Below are 15,734 nucleotides of genomic sequence, written 5' to 3'. Positions count from 1 at the left end.
CTGCTGAGCTGCTTTGTGTCCCAGGGGGAGGCAGGAAGAATTGGGGTGTCCCCCCACGCCTGCACCCAGCACTGGCTGTGGCTCCAGCTGGGCTGGGGTCTCCTGCACCAGCTGGGCTGCATCGTCTCTGCCCTCCAGCTCTAGCCACAACCACGGACACGCATCCTCAGCTTCACCTTATTTTTATTTCCCCTTTTTATTCCCTTCTTTTTCTTTTATCCCCCCTTTTATTTTCCAGGAGCTACGGAGGCTGAGTGACCCCAGGCAGCCCCACACAGTCTCGATGTGCACACTCAGCCCTGACTTGCATTTGTCACTCCTTGTACACGCACACGTTTGGCCATGTAACGTCCATTTCCCAGTTTGCCTTCCCATTATATTTTATATTACCTCTGGTGAGCTTGTGCCAGAAGAAAGCAGAAGGAGGAGCTGTTAGAAAGACTTTCTTGCTTTAAGATTCGAGAGCACATTTTTAGCATTAACTTTTTAGGCTCTGGTCATAAAACGTTGGAGTACGCGGACGATTTTGTGGGGAAATGTGCAGCGTTTCCAGAGGGCCAAATGAACAACAATCTCTTGCTGACAGCACCCAGATCACAACAAGCTACTTGAGAGACAACCAAATCTTAATTTGTAAATCTCAGCAACAAAACACTATAAAACTACGGAATTATGAACAGCACGATACTGTGCAAAATAAATAACAAGTCTCCAGTGAATGAAGGGAATTATTGGCAGCAGTACAGCCACCATTACCAAATGTCAGAAATGTAAACACTAAAAAAAAAAGAGAAAGTTAAAAGCACCATAACTTTCCTTCCAAAAACGTCAAAGCGCGGGTGTGCGCTCAGAGGGAGATGCTGATGGCTCAGCCTCGCCTGCGCTCTCAGCTGCAGATCCCCAACACCGACCCAAAGACAGTGAGCTGCTCTGACCAATGCATGTGATTTCACTTCTGATCTTTCCTACTTACACCAGCTCCTGCTCAATGTAAAAAACTTGAATTTACTGTTTCAATTAATCTACATAGTTTCCTTTTCCTATCACTGTTCCATAAACGCTCTGCATGGAGAGAATTTATCGTTTTTCAGCACAAAGCATATTTCAGCTTGGAAAACTTAATTTGCTTTTACTAATAACCTTTATGGTTTCTTTAGTTAAACCAGCTGCTGTATAAAAAAGAAATTATCTCTCGGTCCGCTGGCTCGTTCTATGCTACATGTGCTCAGGGCTGAACTGTAAAAGTTGGAAACGAAAACGATCTTCTCTCATAGTTTCTGAGAAAGTTATTTAACCCAGTTTTAATCAGCTATCTTGCATGAGTGAAATACGTAGCACTGAGCTGGAAATAGCAGGCTCCCTCACATTCATTTCCTATACGTAAGGAATTTGATTAGAAAGAATGATTTCTAATTGAAGCTTTGTGTCTGGTTGTGATTCTTCTTTCAATACTGTCAAGGCAATTAAATCAGCTAAAGATAATCTTTAACATTCACCTGATGCAGTTAATTAAGTGATGAAAAATGAAACACTGATTAAATGAATCAAATCCTACATTGCAGGTAGCGAAGTTTAAATTGGAAACAAGAATTCACAATCAGCTGTTGCTTTGCTGTTTTAGGTATTTTACTTTAAAGAAGCAAGGCTTCCTCAGCCTAACTTTACCCATTAAAATATTTCATAATGGCCTGTGTTATCTACAGACAAAAGCAAACTCTGATTTAGGAAACACCTAATAACTCATCAGCATAATTGAAAACAAAATGCTTTACTGCTTTACTACATTCTTCCTCTGCCTATCCCAGCGTTTTTTCCAACACACAAGGATAAATAATGTTTCAGCCCAACAAAGAGTGGATTTAAGTGCAATAAATGAAAAGAAAAAGAAAACCACTGAAGACCCTGATTCAGCACGTAAGTGCTACGAGTTGCAGCAAAGTGTAGAAAGGCACAATAATATCCATGCACATGTGCATTCAAACCCAAAGCCCCACACATCCAAGTACACTGGTAACATTATTGCTTTTGTGTCCTCCCCTCTTTGCATTAAATTCATGTTACAGCATCCAACCAAGTCCACGATTTACCACAGCAATCCAAATGGACTGCAACAGGAGCCAGAAAATGTTCCCAATTCAAAATCAGCATGCCTCTGTATCTCTTAGAAAGCAGTCCTCAATTTTATCAGATATAAGACCAAAGAAAATCATATATGAATTGAACAACATGGAAAACTGAAAATTCATATTTTCTACCGCCTATAATCAAAATTATTCCATTCTGCATTTCCAGCTGTGCCTTATCTTTTATCCTAAGAGCAAACAGGCCAAAAGCTGTTGTGAATTGCTGTTATTTTTTTTTCCATTGACACCTGAAAGTTCCTTTAAAAAGTAAGTCCAGAAAGTGAACACCACGTACCTGATCACTTATTTGACATGCAACAAGGTTGTGCTGATTGTAGCATCCAGCAAACTTGATATATTTGAGCCAGTTTCCTACATCTGGTTGACTGGCATCTATGCAGAACTTCACATTGCAAAACTCATCCAAGATCTAAAAAGAAGAATGTGAAAGAGTAAATCTTTCTGTTGCTGGTTGAGTATGCTAATAAAAAGATAAATCACAGGTTTCCAAATAAAGAAGCAGATAATAACAACAACAACAATAATAATAACATTAATAATAATAATAATAATATTGGTGTGTTTATTCAGAAATGTTTCCCTGCTGAGATTTTTTTTAGGAGCTGCCAGAATACATACATAATCATAAAAAGGCAACAAATGTTCTGAAAAATGCCTTGACAAATATTTACAAGTAACTGAAATGTTGTCTAATTATTGCAATGAAACACTATGTTAATTTAAGAGGCACCTGATTTTCTATGCATTCATCAATGACTGTATCTGAAATTATTATTTTAATTAAATAAGAATCTGACAAGAATATAACAAAATATATTAAAACAGATGGCGTTGGCTTCATTTAGGGTTTCTGTTTTGTTTCAGTATTTACGCTGATTGCAACACTCATTTAGAATTTTTATATTTGTTGCTCTGAACCAAACTTTACCTGGTAGGCAGAGTTATTTATCGTGTTTTAATATTACACTTCCCAAACAGTCCTGTGCAACACTTAAATCCCTCCCCTTAATCCAAGCAAATAACAGAACTCCTTATGTCAAAATAAAGAGAATAAATGAAAAACAATATAAACACTCATGCAAACCATGGCAGTATTCAATACACACCAATAAATGGTTCCAATTATGCAGACAATAAACAAATATAATGAGACTTCTCGTGGACAAGCTAAAGACGATGTTCTATTCTAATATTATGACAAATTACTAATCATTACAGCGGACTGAATATCATTACTCGCAAGCCTCACCATCGGCCTATCCCAAACTTCCCACGGCTTCCCAGGGAGCTGAGTGCTAAATTGTAACTTCGCCTCGGCACCGGCAGCAGCCGCCCCATTTGAGCAGCAAAATCAAGGGAACAACCTTGAACGCCCCAAACGAAAGCGGAGGGCGCGGGCGGCTGCGCCCCGCCGGGGAGCGCCCGGAGCCGCGGCCGGAGCCGGCGCTGCCGCCCCGGGACACCGGGAGCCCGCGGAGGTCGCTGAGCCGCGGCGGTGCCGCCCGAGCCCCGCGGAACGCGCTGTCCCCGCGGGAGCTGGAAAACCTCCACCCCAGCCCGGAGGCCCCCGAGCCCCGGAGAGCCCCGCGGCCGCGCCAGGCGAGCCCGGTCCCCGCGGGCGCGCACGCTGCCCCGCCGCCCGCACCTCCGGCTGCTCTTGGGAGCGGGACCTTTAATTTTCCCTTTCAGACAAACCCCCAAGGAGGGAAGGGGGGCTCACACCCCGCACTCCCCGGCGTCCGGGGTCTGCCCCGGGGCCGGCGGCACCGACGGGGCAAAGCGGCCCCGTCCCGCGGGGCCGCGGCAGCGCCGCCGCCGCGCTCGCCGCTCTTACCTTGTGTCGCCGGGAGCCCGCGGGGGCAGGGAGGGGGGAGAGGGACAAATATCCTTCAGGCGGCTGGGAGCAACATCTCGGCGTTAAACGCGTGCGGAGGCCGCGGCCGTCGGGGTCCGGGGAGCGGCGGGCGCGGCGCGGGGCGCTCCAGCGTGTGCGGGGGGCGGCGGGGCCCGGGCGGGGGCTGCTGGCCCCGGAGGGCTCAGCGGCGGCGGGGCTCGGCGGGTTCCTGCCGGCTCGTCATCACCGTCCCCGTTCGGCCCCTCCTGGTCTTATCGGCTGGCTTTGGGGCGGCGTGTGCGAAAAAAGTTATCGGGGTAAGGGGAGGAAGGGGAAAAAAAAAAACGAAAAAAAAAAAAACACCCAAAACCCGCACAAGCCTCTTCAGGGAAGGGAAAAGGGGGAAGAAACGAAAAAAAAAAAAAAAGAAAAAAAAAAGGAAAAAGAAAAACAACAACAAACCCCACAGCGCACCGCTCAACAAAACAAACTTCTTTCACTTCTCCGCCGGGGATGGGAGAAAAGTGAGTGCGCGTGGGAGGGCGGACGGGCGGGCGGCTCTCCCCCTCCCCACGCCCGCAGCCTGCCCGCGGCGCTGCTTCCCCGCCGCACCCCCGGGCAGCGCCCGGCCCGGCCCGGCCCGGCCCGGCGCGGCCCTCTCCGCCCCCCCTCCCCGCCCACCCCGTCGGGCCGTGCCCTCCCGCCGCTCCCCTTTCGGGCACTGTCTCTTTAAAGCGGGGCAGCCCCGGCCGCTCCGGCCGCCTTCCCCCCTCCTGCCCGGCCCCCCCGGTCGGGGCGGCGGCGGCGGCGGCGCTCCCGGCGCGCTTAAAGCGACAGCGGCCCCGCGGCCGGGGGTCACCGCCAGGTCGCGGAGGAGCGGCCCCGCCGCGGGGGCTCACCGGCAGCCCCCGGCCGCATCCCCCGGCCGGGCCCGGCGGTGCGCTCTGCTCGGGCCCTCGCCGCTCGCCACTATTTCTTGGCCGCCGCCGCTCGCCCCGGTGCCCGCAGCCCCGAGCGCCGCCGCGGCCGCCCCGCAGCGGAGGCTGCGGCGAGCGGGAGCCGCGCCGCGCTCGCCCCGACGGCTGCTCCGGGAGCCGGCGCGTTACCCGAATTGTTCCCGTCATCGCGTCACTCGGGTTATTATTAACGATTTTTAATGAAATGCAACTTCTTCTTCTTCTTTCTTTTTTTATTTTTTTGTCCCCCGGCTAATTTCGCCACGACCCCGTTTGGTGCCGCGGAACTACCACCCCGCTTGCCGCCGCTTCCTAAACGATTTTTAACTTTTTTTTTTTTTTTTCCTCCCTTTATTTCTTTGGTAACGAATCCCATGAATGGAGCGGCGGGAGGCCGGGCTCTACCTGCCGGCGGGGGCGGCGGGGCCGGGCCCGCTCCCTCCCGCGGGGCAGCGCAGCTCCCCCGGCTCGGGGCTCTCCCGGCTTAAATGGACCCGAAATCCAACCGTGCCGCAAAGCCGCAAGCGTCCGCCAAGTTTGGAACAGCGCGGGCTCACTACGGAGAGATCCTCGTATATGTGCTTTGGGAAGAGGGCAGTGGAAAAGGAAAAAATAAGAGGGCTGAGCTGTATCTTTCATTGCACCATACAGAAGTGCCACCCACATTTTTTTTTCTTTTTTCTTTTTTTTTTTTTTTTTTTTTAAGTGCAGATCTATTTTTCAGGCTGAAAGTGAATTTTTCTTCCCTGGGGGGACCAAGCGGGGCCAGGGAAGTAGAGCGGGGGGTAGGGCGAGAAGCCGGGTGACAGGAGATGCTGATGGATTCGTCTCAGCGGCCCGTTATCTGTGACATTGACCTGTTAGCTCAGATAATGGCTATTGTCCGAGGGGAGAGAGATTGGGGAAAAAAAAAAAAAAAAAAAAACACAACAAAACGCAGTGGTGGTAGGTAGGACGGGAAAAAAAAAAATCCTTTGTCAATAACCTCAAAAAACCCGGTGGGAGATTCCCAGAGCGCCCGGGCCTGGGAACCGGAGCCCGGCCGGTGTGCGGGGCCGCGGGTTCCTGCCCTCCCTCCGCTCCCCATTGTTGGTGTTTTTTTTCCTTCTTATTTTTCCTCCCTCTCTCTCTCTCTTTTCCTTTTTTTTTTTTTTTTTTCCTTTTTTTTCTTTTTTTTTTTTTTTTTTTTAATTTAGCCATAAATTGGCCCGGCTCGCGCTATGAGCTGTTCTATTTTCTCCCTGTCAGGATGAGGGATTTGCTTTATGATGCATTGTGTATTAAATACAAGTAATCTGGGAAACTGATTGCTCGAGCCCATCGGCCTGATCAGAGCCCCCGATGGGGGAGCCGGAGCCCCCCCTTGCCTCCCCGTGGGCCGCGGCACAAAGGGAGGAAGCGGCGGTGGATAAACAAAAGCGGCTCCGGTACCGGCGGAGCGCGGCGGGCCCGGCCCGCACCGCGGCCCGCCCGCCGCCGCCGCCGGGTGGCGCTCGCCGCCGGGACACCGCGCGGCCGCCGCTCCCCTCGCTTATTTTCTTTATTTGGGGGGGATAAAACCCCTTTTTTTAATAGTCTCCCTTCCTGCAGCGCTCCCAGCGGTTCGGCTCTAACCCAGCTCGGCCACAAGAGGAGGAGGAAGAAGAGGGGGAGGAAGGCTCATACCCCCGAGCCGGGGCTAGGAGGAGCGGGGGGGTCCAGCCTGGCCCCGCCGCCGGTCGGGACCTCCAGCATCCCGATCCGGGGATGTGGATACACACATCAACACACGGCGATGTGTTTCTTCTTTCAAGCGAAAATCTTTTAAACGTCTCTTGCCGCCTTTCCCCTCTCCCCTCAGACGGTTCGGTGGGCGCTTCAAGAGGCCCAAATATTTCCACAGGGTCCCGTTGGCAATTGTTTATTTAAAACAAGTCGCTCTATTAGTGGAGCAGTCAGGAGTTAGTACTCCAGTCTGCTAGTAATTCCCACCAGGCTGTAAACTGATGCCTCTTTTAAGCCTTTAACTTCATGGTCGTCCCAGAAGTAAAAGTTCTTCTAATGGAGACCCTATGGGCATCGTGCATTCCAGCACATCATTAAAGCAAAGCAAAGCAGCTCGGCCACAGCCAGATGAAATAACGGCACTGTCCACGTTTAATGGGCTTCCTGGGGCCAAACGCTGCCGAGGACAATGGGGGAAAATCAGACAAGTCGCTGGTGATTTTTTAAATACCATAAAAGTTAATATTACGCTTAATATTATCCTTTTGTTTGTAGACAAGCCGCTTCACAACCACCTTTTTGAGAGGGGTTTAATGTTACATATCTCGAGGTGACTAAACACAACACCGAGCATCCTGGCTAACGCTGTGATGAGCGTTTGAAACACTGGGTGAGCGCATTAACGTGGAGAGAGAAAGGAAAAGCAAAGCGAAACAAACACCAGAAAACAACAGCTTCCTAACGTATCCAAATGCTCCAGGACAGACCTGGGAAACAACAAGAACAGAAGGCAACACAGTTTCTGCATGTCAGTTCCTCCCCTCCCGCGCTGTGAATATCAACTTGAAAAGAAAAATAAAAACAGGTGAAAACACAAGCGTTGCTGCTAATTTAAGGAGAAAGAATCAGATAATTTGCAGCACTTGATGAGGAGTGGAATGGGCATTGCAGTGCCCTCCACGTCGGTGCCCTGCCCCTGCTGCCCCTCCTGCCCTCACACGCTGCCTGGCTCATCCCTCCCAGCCAAAAGGCAGTTTTCAATTGAGGGAGAGGAGGAGAAAATTAAAGGTAAAAAAATGTAAATAAGAAATTTCCCTTGGTCTGGAAATGGGCCCAACTGAAAGCATGTTAATCTCCACCTCAGTAATTTGGTTCTCCTGGAGAAGACAGAAGCCCTGCTGCTGTGCCCTGCACTTCATAAATCACGTCTTTATGTGGACAAGGTCAGGGCACCTAACAGCTCAGACATGGGCCTTTGCAGTGGCTCGGAGGGCTCCGGCATGTTTATTCTCTCGCACAGATCTCTGAGGAGCAGTCCAGCACGCTTCTAATTACTTTTGATTATTTTCATTTGCTCGGGTCAGACTGGCTTTGCCGGCACTGCTGCAGGGTGGGTTTCCTCCCCCCGGCCCGGCTGTGGGATGCAGGGGGATCAGTGCTGTGCCCTGCACCCCCTTCCCCAGGGCAGTGCAGGGCTCCAGGGGTTCACCCTGCCGTGGAGGGGGTCCCGTTTTGGAACCTCCAGCTGAGTCAGGGACCCCACAGCTGCCCTCCCCACCCCACCATAGCCAGGCAGAGCGGGGCATTTACCAATGTGAAATAAGGGGCGTGCAGAAAAACACAGATTTCACCCCCGCCCCCCTCAAAAGTACCCTACTGCCTTCGGGGGAAAAAAAATAAACGACCCCGTATCCTTGCAAAAAAGTTACAGCAGTGCATGTGCAGGCAATAAAAAAGTTGAAGGACCTCTGCTGTGGCTGTGGGGACGGAGCTGTGCTCGGGGAGCACACGCAGCCCCAGCCCTGCACAGAGGCAGAGCGTGTGCTGGTCTGCTCTCCCCACTGCTGAGCACGGGATCACAGCACGATCCATCGGGAATGCACGGAGCCCACGCAGGAGGGATGCACGGTAGGGACACCTGAGTGTGCCTGGTAGTGTTGGGGTCCAGGTGTGGGTGCAGCCATCCCCACGCTCCCACAAGCGCTGCTGCACCCCCCCCTTAGGGTCTGTGACAGCACAGAGCTGCTACTGGCATGAGCCAGCTACCCAAGTACTGAGCAGAAAGGCTCCACTTCTTCTCTCCCGTTAAAAGAGCACGTTCCTTCATATCCCAACATGAGCTTGACAGCCCAACCCTGCATTCTCACTCTGGTGTGAGTGATCCCAGCAGAGCAGTGCCCTCGTGTCCTGTACCCCGTTGTGCCAGCATCTCTGTCACATTCCAAAGGTGAGGGTGGGTGCTGGTGCCATCACAGCACTGGTACCCACACGCCTCGAGCAGGGGCTGCCTGATGGGGAGGAGTTTTTTGGCAGAAAACCCAGCCGTGCCACTGCGTTTTGAGCCTGAAACTTTTGGATATTGGGTGTTGCTGCAAACCAGGAGAAGGGAAATCGCAGCAGATTTACCTACTTCATCAATCAGGCAGATGTAAAAATGTGTCAGTGGCTGGTATCTGGCTGCCTGGCTGATTTTACTCCTGCCTTGGGAAGGAAGTCCTGCAGACACCCTTCCTTGTGGCAGGACAAAATGTTTGCCTTACTGCAAAAAAACCACAGCCCGCACAGCACACCCCAAATTTGATGCTGAGGGATGCAGTGCTGCTGGTCCACATCCCTGCTGTGAGCACACTCCTTGCAATGCTTTCCTCCTCCAAACCTTTCCCTAGTTCTCCCTGCCAAGGCACGTGCTGCGGCGCTGGATGCTGAGGATTGTTGCTGCTTTCCTTTGGAGTGCTCATTACTTCCATCACAGAAGGGTCTGGAAGCCCTCAAATCCAGCCAGGGCCATTTTCACACTCGAGGTCACTGCACCCACAGGGTGAGACAGCCCCTGCTGGATGAGTCTGGCACGAGTTTGGTAAAAATCTGGGGAGAAATGCACATTAGCCAGCTTGTCTTAGCACCTACGAGAGCCAGGGCAGGGCAAGGCAAGGCTGACTGATGTGGCTGTTGGCCTCCTGTCCACTCAGAAGCTGTGTTTTCCTTTGCTTCACCTTTCTCATGTTTTGAAAAGAAGCCAGAATCCTGGAGAATCTGGGAAATTCCACTGGAGATGCCCTTGTTCTGTATTTCCCCGTGTGCTGGGCAGCCTGGAAGGCTCCTTTCTTTCTTAACAACCCAGAGAGTAAAAGACCTTGAGCACAGCCCTCCAAATCCTACCAACATGACCAAAAAAGCATTTGTTTGGGGTTTTTTATCACTCTCTCATTCATCCCTGTTGAAATACAGCTGAATAAATCCCTCAGGTTCACACCCGCTCCAGTTTCCCATAATATGCTCATCTGGAGATGGAGCAGTGGGACCAGTGAAGCCAACAGAGGATCCACGGGGGTGGCCAGAGCTGCCCCCAATGTAGCTGCTACTTCTCTGCCTGAAAACACAACTTTTAGCAGAAGCTGCCCTAAAAATGGAAGATCCCTAAAAAATACTCCCTGAGAAGGCATAACATTCAGGAGGTAGGAAGCACAATATTTTTCAGAATTCCTTTGTGTGCATAAGAATTCAACAAGACTCAATTAACCCTCCATTTCTTCCAGTTTTTTAATTTTCAAGCCTTCTCATTTGACAAATAATTTGAGGGCCTCCTTTGGAAGACTTCTTCCAGTCCCAGAGCCCTCATGGCACATGAAGAGCCACTCAAGGAGGTTGTGTGGGAACAGTTCCTGCAGCACCATTTGGGTTTAGGACCTATTCATGATCTGAAAGCAGAATTTGCAAGCCAAAAGGATGAAGAAGAAAATATGGAAGCAAAGAAAATGCCAGGTTAAAGGAGACTGAAGGGGTTAAACAACAGAACTTTACACAACAAGAATTAACGTGATGCATAACAGGTAATTCTATTTTAATAATCAATTTTAGGAGTGACTGGCTATTTTCAAAGCATTCCTGTTGTAGCCAAAGTTTTAACTAGGCGTGCGAGAGTGGGCATAAACACCTGTGGACTTTATAAGAGTAAGAAGCAATTTATCACCCAATAAAAAGTCAAACACTCATGTTAAAATTTTCAGGTTTGCATTTGCTGTTTTAAGTGTCACATGTGTGGATGGTTCTGGGGGAGGCTCAGAAGAAGTGGATACACGTCCTACACACAGAAACACACGTGCACACAGCCAGCACAGCCAGCTCTACAGCAGGGAAGGAAAACTGCCTGGAAGCACCAATGTTACAGTTTCATCCCTCCTACGTTTTGTATTAATCCCATTGCGATCATCGACCGGAGTTGTCTAAAACCTGAACTAAATGGGCATTAAGTCAGTTGCCATATGAAATTACTGCCATTCGATTTTCAGATAAACCACAAAACTTGATGAACTAACGTTGTTCCAGCTGAATTAACTCATCATCCCCGGGAAGAGAAGGCTGTGGAGGAAAGCGAGGGCTCTAATAGCGATGATTAATCCTCCTCCTATTGCAAAGCACTTGCCTGCAAAGTAGAGAAATGCCCTGCTACAGGCAGGCTGAGGGTCCACCGTGCCTCCAAAACATCTGCCTTGCTAAACCCTGATGGTAGAGTTAAACATTATTTACATGTGGGTAGGAAAGGGAGAATTTTTTGTTATGGGCTTGTGATGAAACTATAAATACACTAAAATCCCCATCAACGATTCAAGTCATGCTTGGTAGATAAATCCAGGGACTGAAATTCAGGAATGTTAATTTATTCAGCTGGTGGAGGAACACGCAAAGCTGATCCTTATCCTATACTCGGGCAATCTCCCTGGGGTTAAGCCATGAAGTGTTGGGGAGGTAGTGCCCTGTGAGTGGCTCAGGGTCCCAGGCTGGGTGAGCAGAGCCCTTCGTGTCCCCCAGCCTGGCTCTGCTCAGACTCCTGAGCAGTAAATGCTTAACTGGCCCCGTGTTGCACAGCAGCCCACCTGGGTGTGCAAAAGTGCTGCTCCACATAAATTAGTCACACATGGGCAAAGGTGCCTGATGCATTGGGAAAAATCTTACCCTGAGAGCTACCTGGTTTGCTCTAAAAAAGATCTTGCTCATCGGGAAAATTCAGGGCAGGGAAGGGGGAGAATATATTTGATGCAGGTGTCCAAATAAACCTGTCCTATAACCCATGGATCACAATGGGTTATTAATGAAATAGCTGTGAACATCAGCGTATCCTTGTGGCAGATTTCTTTCATAAATGAGTTGAACATTTTCCAATTTCAGGAAAGTGCTGCTACCTATAAACTTGGAGATTAAGGGCTTTTTCCCCTAAGACTCAGATCCCTCGGGGCACTTGTGTTCTGGCATGCATCCCTTATTTGCTGAAGAAATTTCAAACTTGGTAATTTAGCACCATACTGATAAAACAAAGAGGGGAAAGGAAAAAAAAAACAGCAGTTGGGCATGCATGTGAAGGAGGAGAGAGGTGAGTGGTATAGCTTCAGGCAATTTTTCCTGGTTTTTCTTTTTTTTTTTTATCCACAAGCCATACTGCAGATTTTTTTGTGAGATTCATAGAAAAAATATTCCCAAGATACAACATATAAGATACATATCAATCCTCAAGCTGAGTTTTTCAGATGCAAAACTACCTGCACAATTTGAAGGAGGATGGAATATAACTGGTTTTTTTTCCATATAATTTATTTAAGCCTAAAATGTTGAGCTGAATTTGCTACTAGCAGAATTATGAGCATTAGTATTATTAGCATTACAGGAGCACTTAGAGGTCCAGTGGAAACTGGGACCATTTGTGGATAAAAAAATAATAAACATGAGGCTGTCCTGAAATCTGACAGTTGGCATGGATGGGATAAAAAGTGTGCCAGATGGGAAGATTACCATTTTATTTTTACAGATGGAATACAGAGTTCTGTTCATGGAGAAAATCAGTGGCAGATTCTCATGAAATATTTTCACATAATTTTCATTCATTGAAAAGTTGTTTTTTATTCCTTTTCTTTGACTGCAATGAACAGAAACTACTCTCTGCCTGCTCGTGCTTACAGCTCCTCATGGATAAATAGTGGGAGTCTGCTTGGTCACTGCCAGTTAAAACAGGTCTGCAAACTTTAATATGGCTCATCTGTAGCAGGAATTCTACTTTATCTCTCCTTTTTTAGCTAGGAAAATATTATAGCCTTGGAAATGAGCAGTTGATACTTTGGAACACCTCTTTAAACGTAAGCACATTGTGCTGATTGGTGCTATAAATGAAGGCTCCTCCTATAGAAGCAGTTTTGGGGAGGATACGTCAAACTCTGCCTTTGACTTTTGTGGCAGAAATGTGAAACGGAGTTCATGATGTCAAGTCTTGTTGCTAGGAGTCCCCCAGCAATCATGCAAGTGCTGAGCATAAGATGGATCATGATCCCCACCAGGGAGAGGGGAAGAAACTGCCCCAACCACTCCACTGTGTGCTCCTAAACCTCACTAAGTGCTGCAAAAAGCAGCAGGGAATGGGCCCGTGCTCAGTCACAGTTTCTTGGGTCCATAGAAGCAAAATGAGGCAACGTGTTAAGAACAGATGTCTTTTTCCACCAGGAAGGATTTCAGAGGCTGCATGAGCTGTCTTGCTGAGAATCCAGTGTAGTAAATACAGCACTAAAGATTATTTCTTTCCTTATGCTTCCCTGTGCTGGAATGCTCACAAGGGACAATCCAGGAGATCCACTGGGTTAAGGAGCTGTTGCAGGGTGTTTTGGCTGAGGAAGGTGGTCATCTCTGGGGGCTTTTCTGGGGAGTCATAGTGAGGGTTGTCACATATTCCCCAGGGAAACACCAGCAGCTCCAAGTCCTGAGCACAGCACTGACCTGAGAGCATTGGCTACCTGAACTGGTGGCCAGAAGTGTTGATCAAGCCCAGACAGAATCCCATTTCCACACAAGGTTCCTGTTGCTTTTGGGGTCAGACAGGAGACTCACACAAATCCTGGCGTGTCCCAGGGCTGTAGATGGAGGAGCTGTTCCAGCTCCAGAAAAAAAATCAGTCCTGGATCCTCCCATTGCCTTCAGCTCCAGGACCCGAGGGTTGGAGAACAGCATTGTAGTGCTATATTTGAGAGCCCTCCAGAAATAAATGGCAGCTAGAAGCTGTCCTGCCAGGCACTGTGAACAGAAGTAAAGTTGTGTGTTGCACGAAGGATGTCTGTCAGCTTGGGTGATAAAGCAAGAATATCTGTCAGGATATGAATGACCACAATTTTCCCTAGAGCTTGTGGTGCATTTAATGTTGCTATAAAAGATGCAAGTGGGAGTTATGAGTGCTCATTAGCACTTCACAACTACTTAATTTTTTAATTCTCTAAATTAATCCATGAATTTTGTCTCAAATGGAAAACAGTAGGTTTAGATCAAGTTTGCTGTGGGAAATACTTCTATGAAAAGAAAAAACTGAATCCTTTTCCTTTTGAAAGAGCGCACCTCCACCAGTTTATGGGGTACAAAAAATAACATAGAAATGGGGTTTATAACAAAGACCTTGTTGATCTGATTTCCAACCAGCCACACGAAGTGTGGTGACCACAAATGATGCTGTTCCAGGTGATTTTTTGCAATTCCAGTCAGTAGCCAAGTGTCCAGCAGACACATCTGAATTGCAGTGACCTTGGCTTGCATGAGTGAGGCCAGTAGTAAAAGCAAATGGAAGTTAAAATGAAAGATGTATATTTTTAGAAGAATTTTTAGTGTTTGGACTCCGGCTTTAGATGGCTCAAGAGTATTTTGTAAGCCAAAAATCTGTTCTTCACTTCTGGTTTGTTGATTAAATATACTTGTTACCAAGAACTTCAAGCAGGAAAAAATTTAAAAGAGACTTCAGCTACGATATTGTCAGCTTCAGCTGCAGCACTGAACAACTAAAACGTAATAGCTCTTCAGATCTCAAGTTATTCCCACTGACTGCCATATAATCAGCATGTTAAATCTGGGCACCTCTTCAGGCACAGTTATTTGTGTGATATATACAGATCAATACCTATTGATTTTATAATTTTGATTCATCTCTATGCAATGATTCAGTTTCACATCATCTTATTTATCAAGCTTTTCTCCATGCCTTTGCTTCCAAGCTTCCTGACACTTCCAGGCCACTTGAGGAGGGTCCCACCACAACCATCCCTTTTCCCCTGCACCCAGGGTCAGTGGGCACTCACTTGGTCACATTCCAAGGAATTTTGTATGCAAAGAGCTGACACAGGGTTGTTATTGCATGAGGGTAAGGTTCATAAACCTCCTTTGCTAACTGCCCCTGCTGGATGTGGAGCCACTCCCCAACTTCCCCTGGAGGCTTTGCCACCTCAAGGGGCTGAATGCAGCCACATCTCTTACCCAGTGGCCATGAAATCTAAAACTTAAGGCATCATTCATGCCTTCAAACCTCCCTTTGCGATGGCTTATGAAGACATGAGGGGGATGAAACTTTGCACTGAATATTAAAATTTGTTCTTTTTACCCCTGGAGCTTTTTTGGACCCGTGCTGGTACCCGAAGCCCCTCTCTGCTGCAGACTGAGCAGAGGAGCTGGCACAAAAATCCCAACAGTGACTGATTAACAGCAACCTGTTTGGCACCCTGGAGGAAACCAACCCCACTGCTGCTGCTGACAGGGCATGGGGAAACCCTGCTAACCTCACTGCATTGCATATATGCAAATGGCAGCAGATTAACGAGCGCCAGCGATGCCACCATTCCCACTGCGCTCGCACCACAGCAAATTACCTCTGGACACACCAGAGATGCCCCACGCAGACTGAACCCTGATTTAGCAGCTCATGCCTGCCCAAACTGCAGCTCAGTGGGGCAGCCCAGGTCTCCTGCTGCTGGCAGCCCTTGCGCAGCGCCGCGGTGGCCGGCGCTGGCAGGATGTGGGGCAAGTGTGGTTAAAAACCATCTGCTGAAATTCACGGGCTGAAGGAATTTAAGGCAAGCGGGAGAAACTTCTTTATGTCGAAAATGCCCAGCAGAAAGAACTGAGCTCAGTTCCAGTGCCACTGTTCCCAAATGTTTTCGTAGAAGGTGCTGAAGGCAGCTGGGATATACTGCATCCGCGAAATGGGAGTTGTTAGGGGGGATGCCTTTGGAAGGGAAACAAAAAAAAAGGATTGATGAGGACTAAACATTTGAGGGGAGCTCACACTCCAGCAAGATAGAAGCA

At 48.5% G+C, this 15,734-nt stretch overlaps 1 protein-coding gene across 10 annotated transcripts in view; it reads right to left on the bottom strand.

Moving 5' to 3' along the window:
- The window catches only part of MECOM (MDS1 and EVI1 complex locus), a 330,170-nt gene that overhangs the window by 48,708 nt on the left and 265,728 nt on the right, over positions 1-15,734 (bottom strand). For 6 of the 10 annotated variants that reach the window (XM_085588036.1, XM_085588037.1, XM_085588041.1 and 3 more), the window contains one exon: positions 2,419-2,553. In XM_085588036.1, coding sequence (XP_085444162.1) covers positions 2,419-2,553 — 135 coding nt within the window. Of the gene's footprint in view, positions 1-2,418; positions 2,554-3,393; positions 3,609-3,978; positions 4,178-15,734 lie in introns of those variants that run through there. The other 4 variants (XM_085588038.1, XM_085588039.1, XM_077785740.2 and 1 more) reach the window with 3 other exon arrangements.

This window comes from Lonchura striata, chromosome 9, assembly GCF_050655825.1.
Source record: "Lonchura striata isolate lonStrDom1 chromosome 9, ASM5065582v1, whole genome shotgun sequence".
Lineage (NCBI taxonomy): Eukaryota > Metazoa > Chordata > Aves > Passeriformes > Estrildidae > Lonchura > Lonchura striata.
The sequence above is the reverse complement of the archived record's forward strand: the minus strand, read 5'-3'. Positions and strand labels throughout refer to the sequence as shown.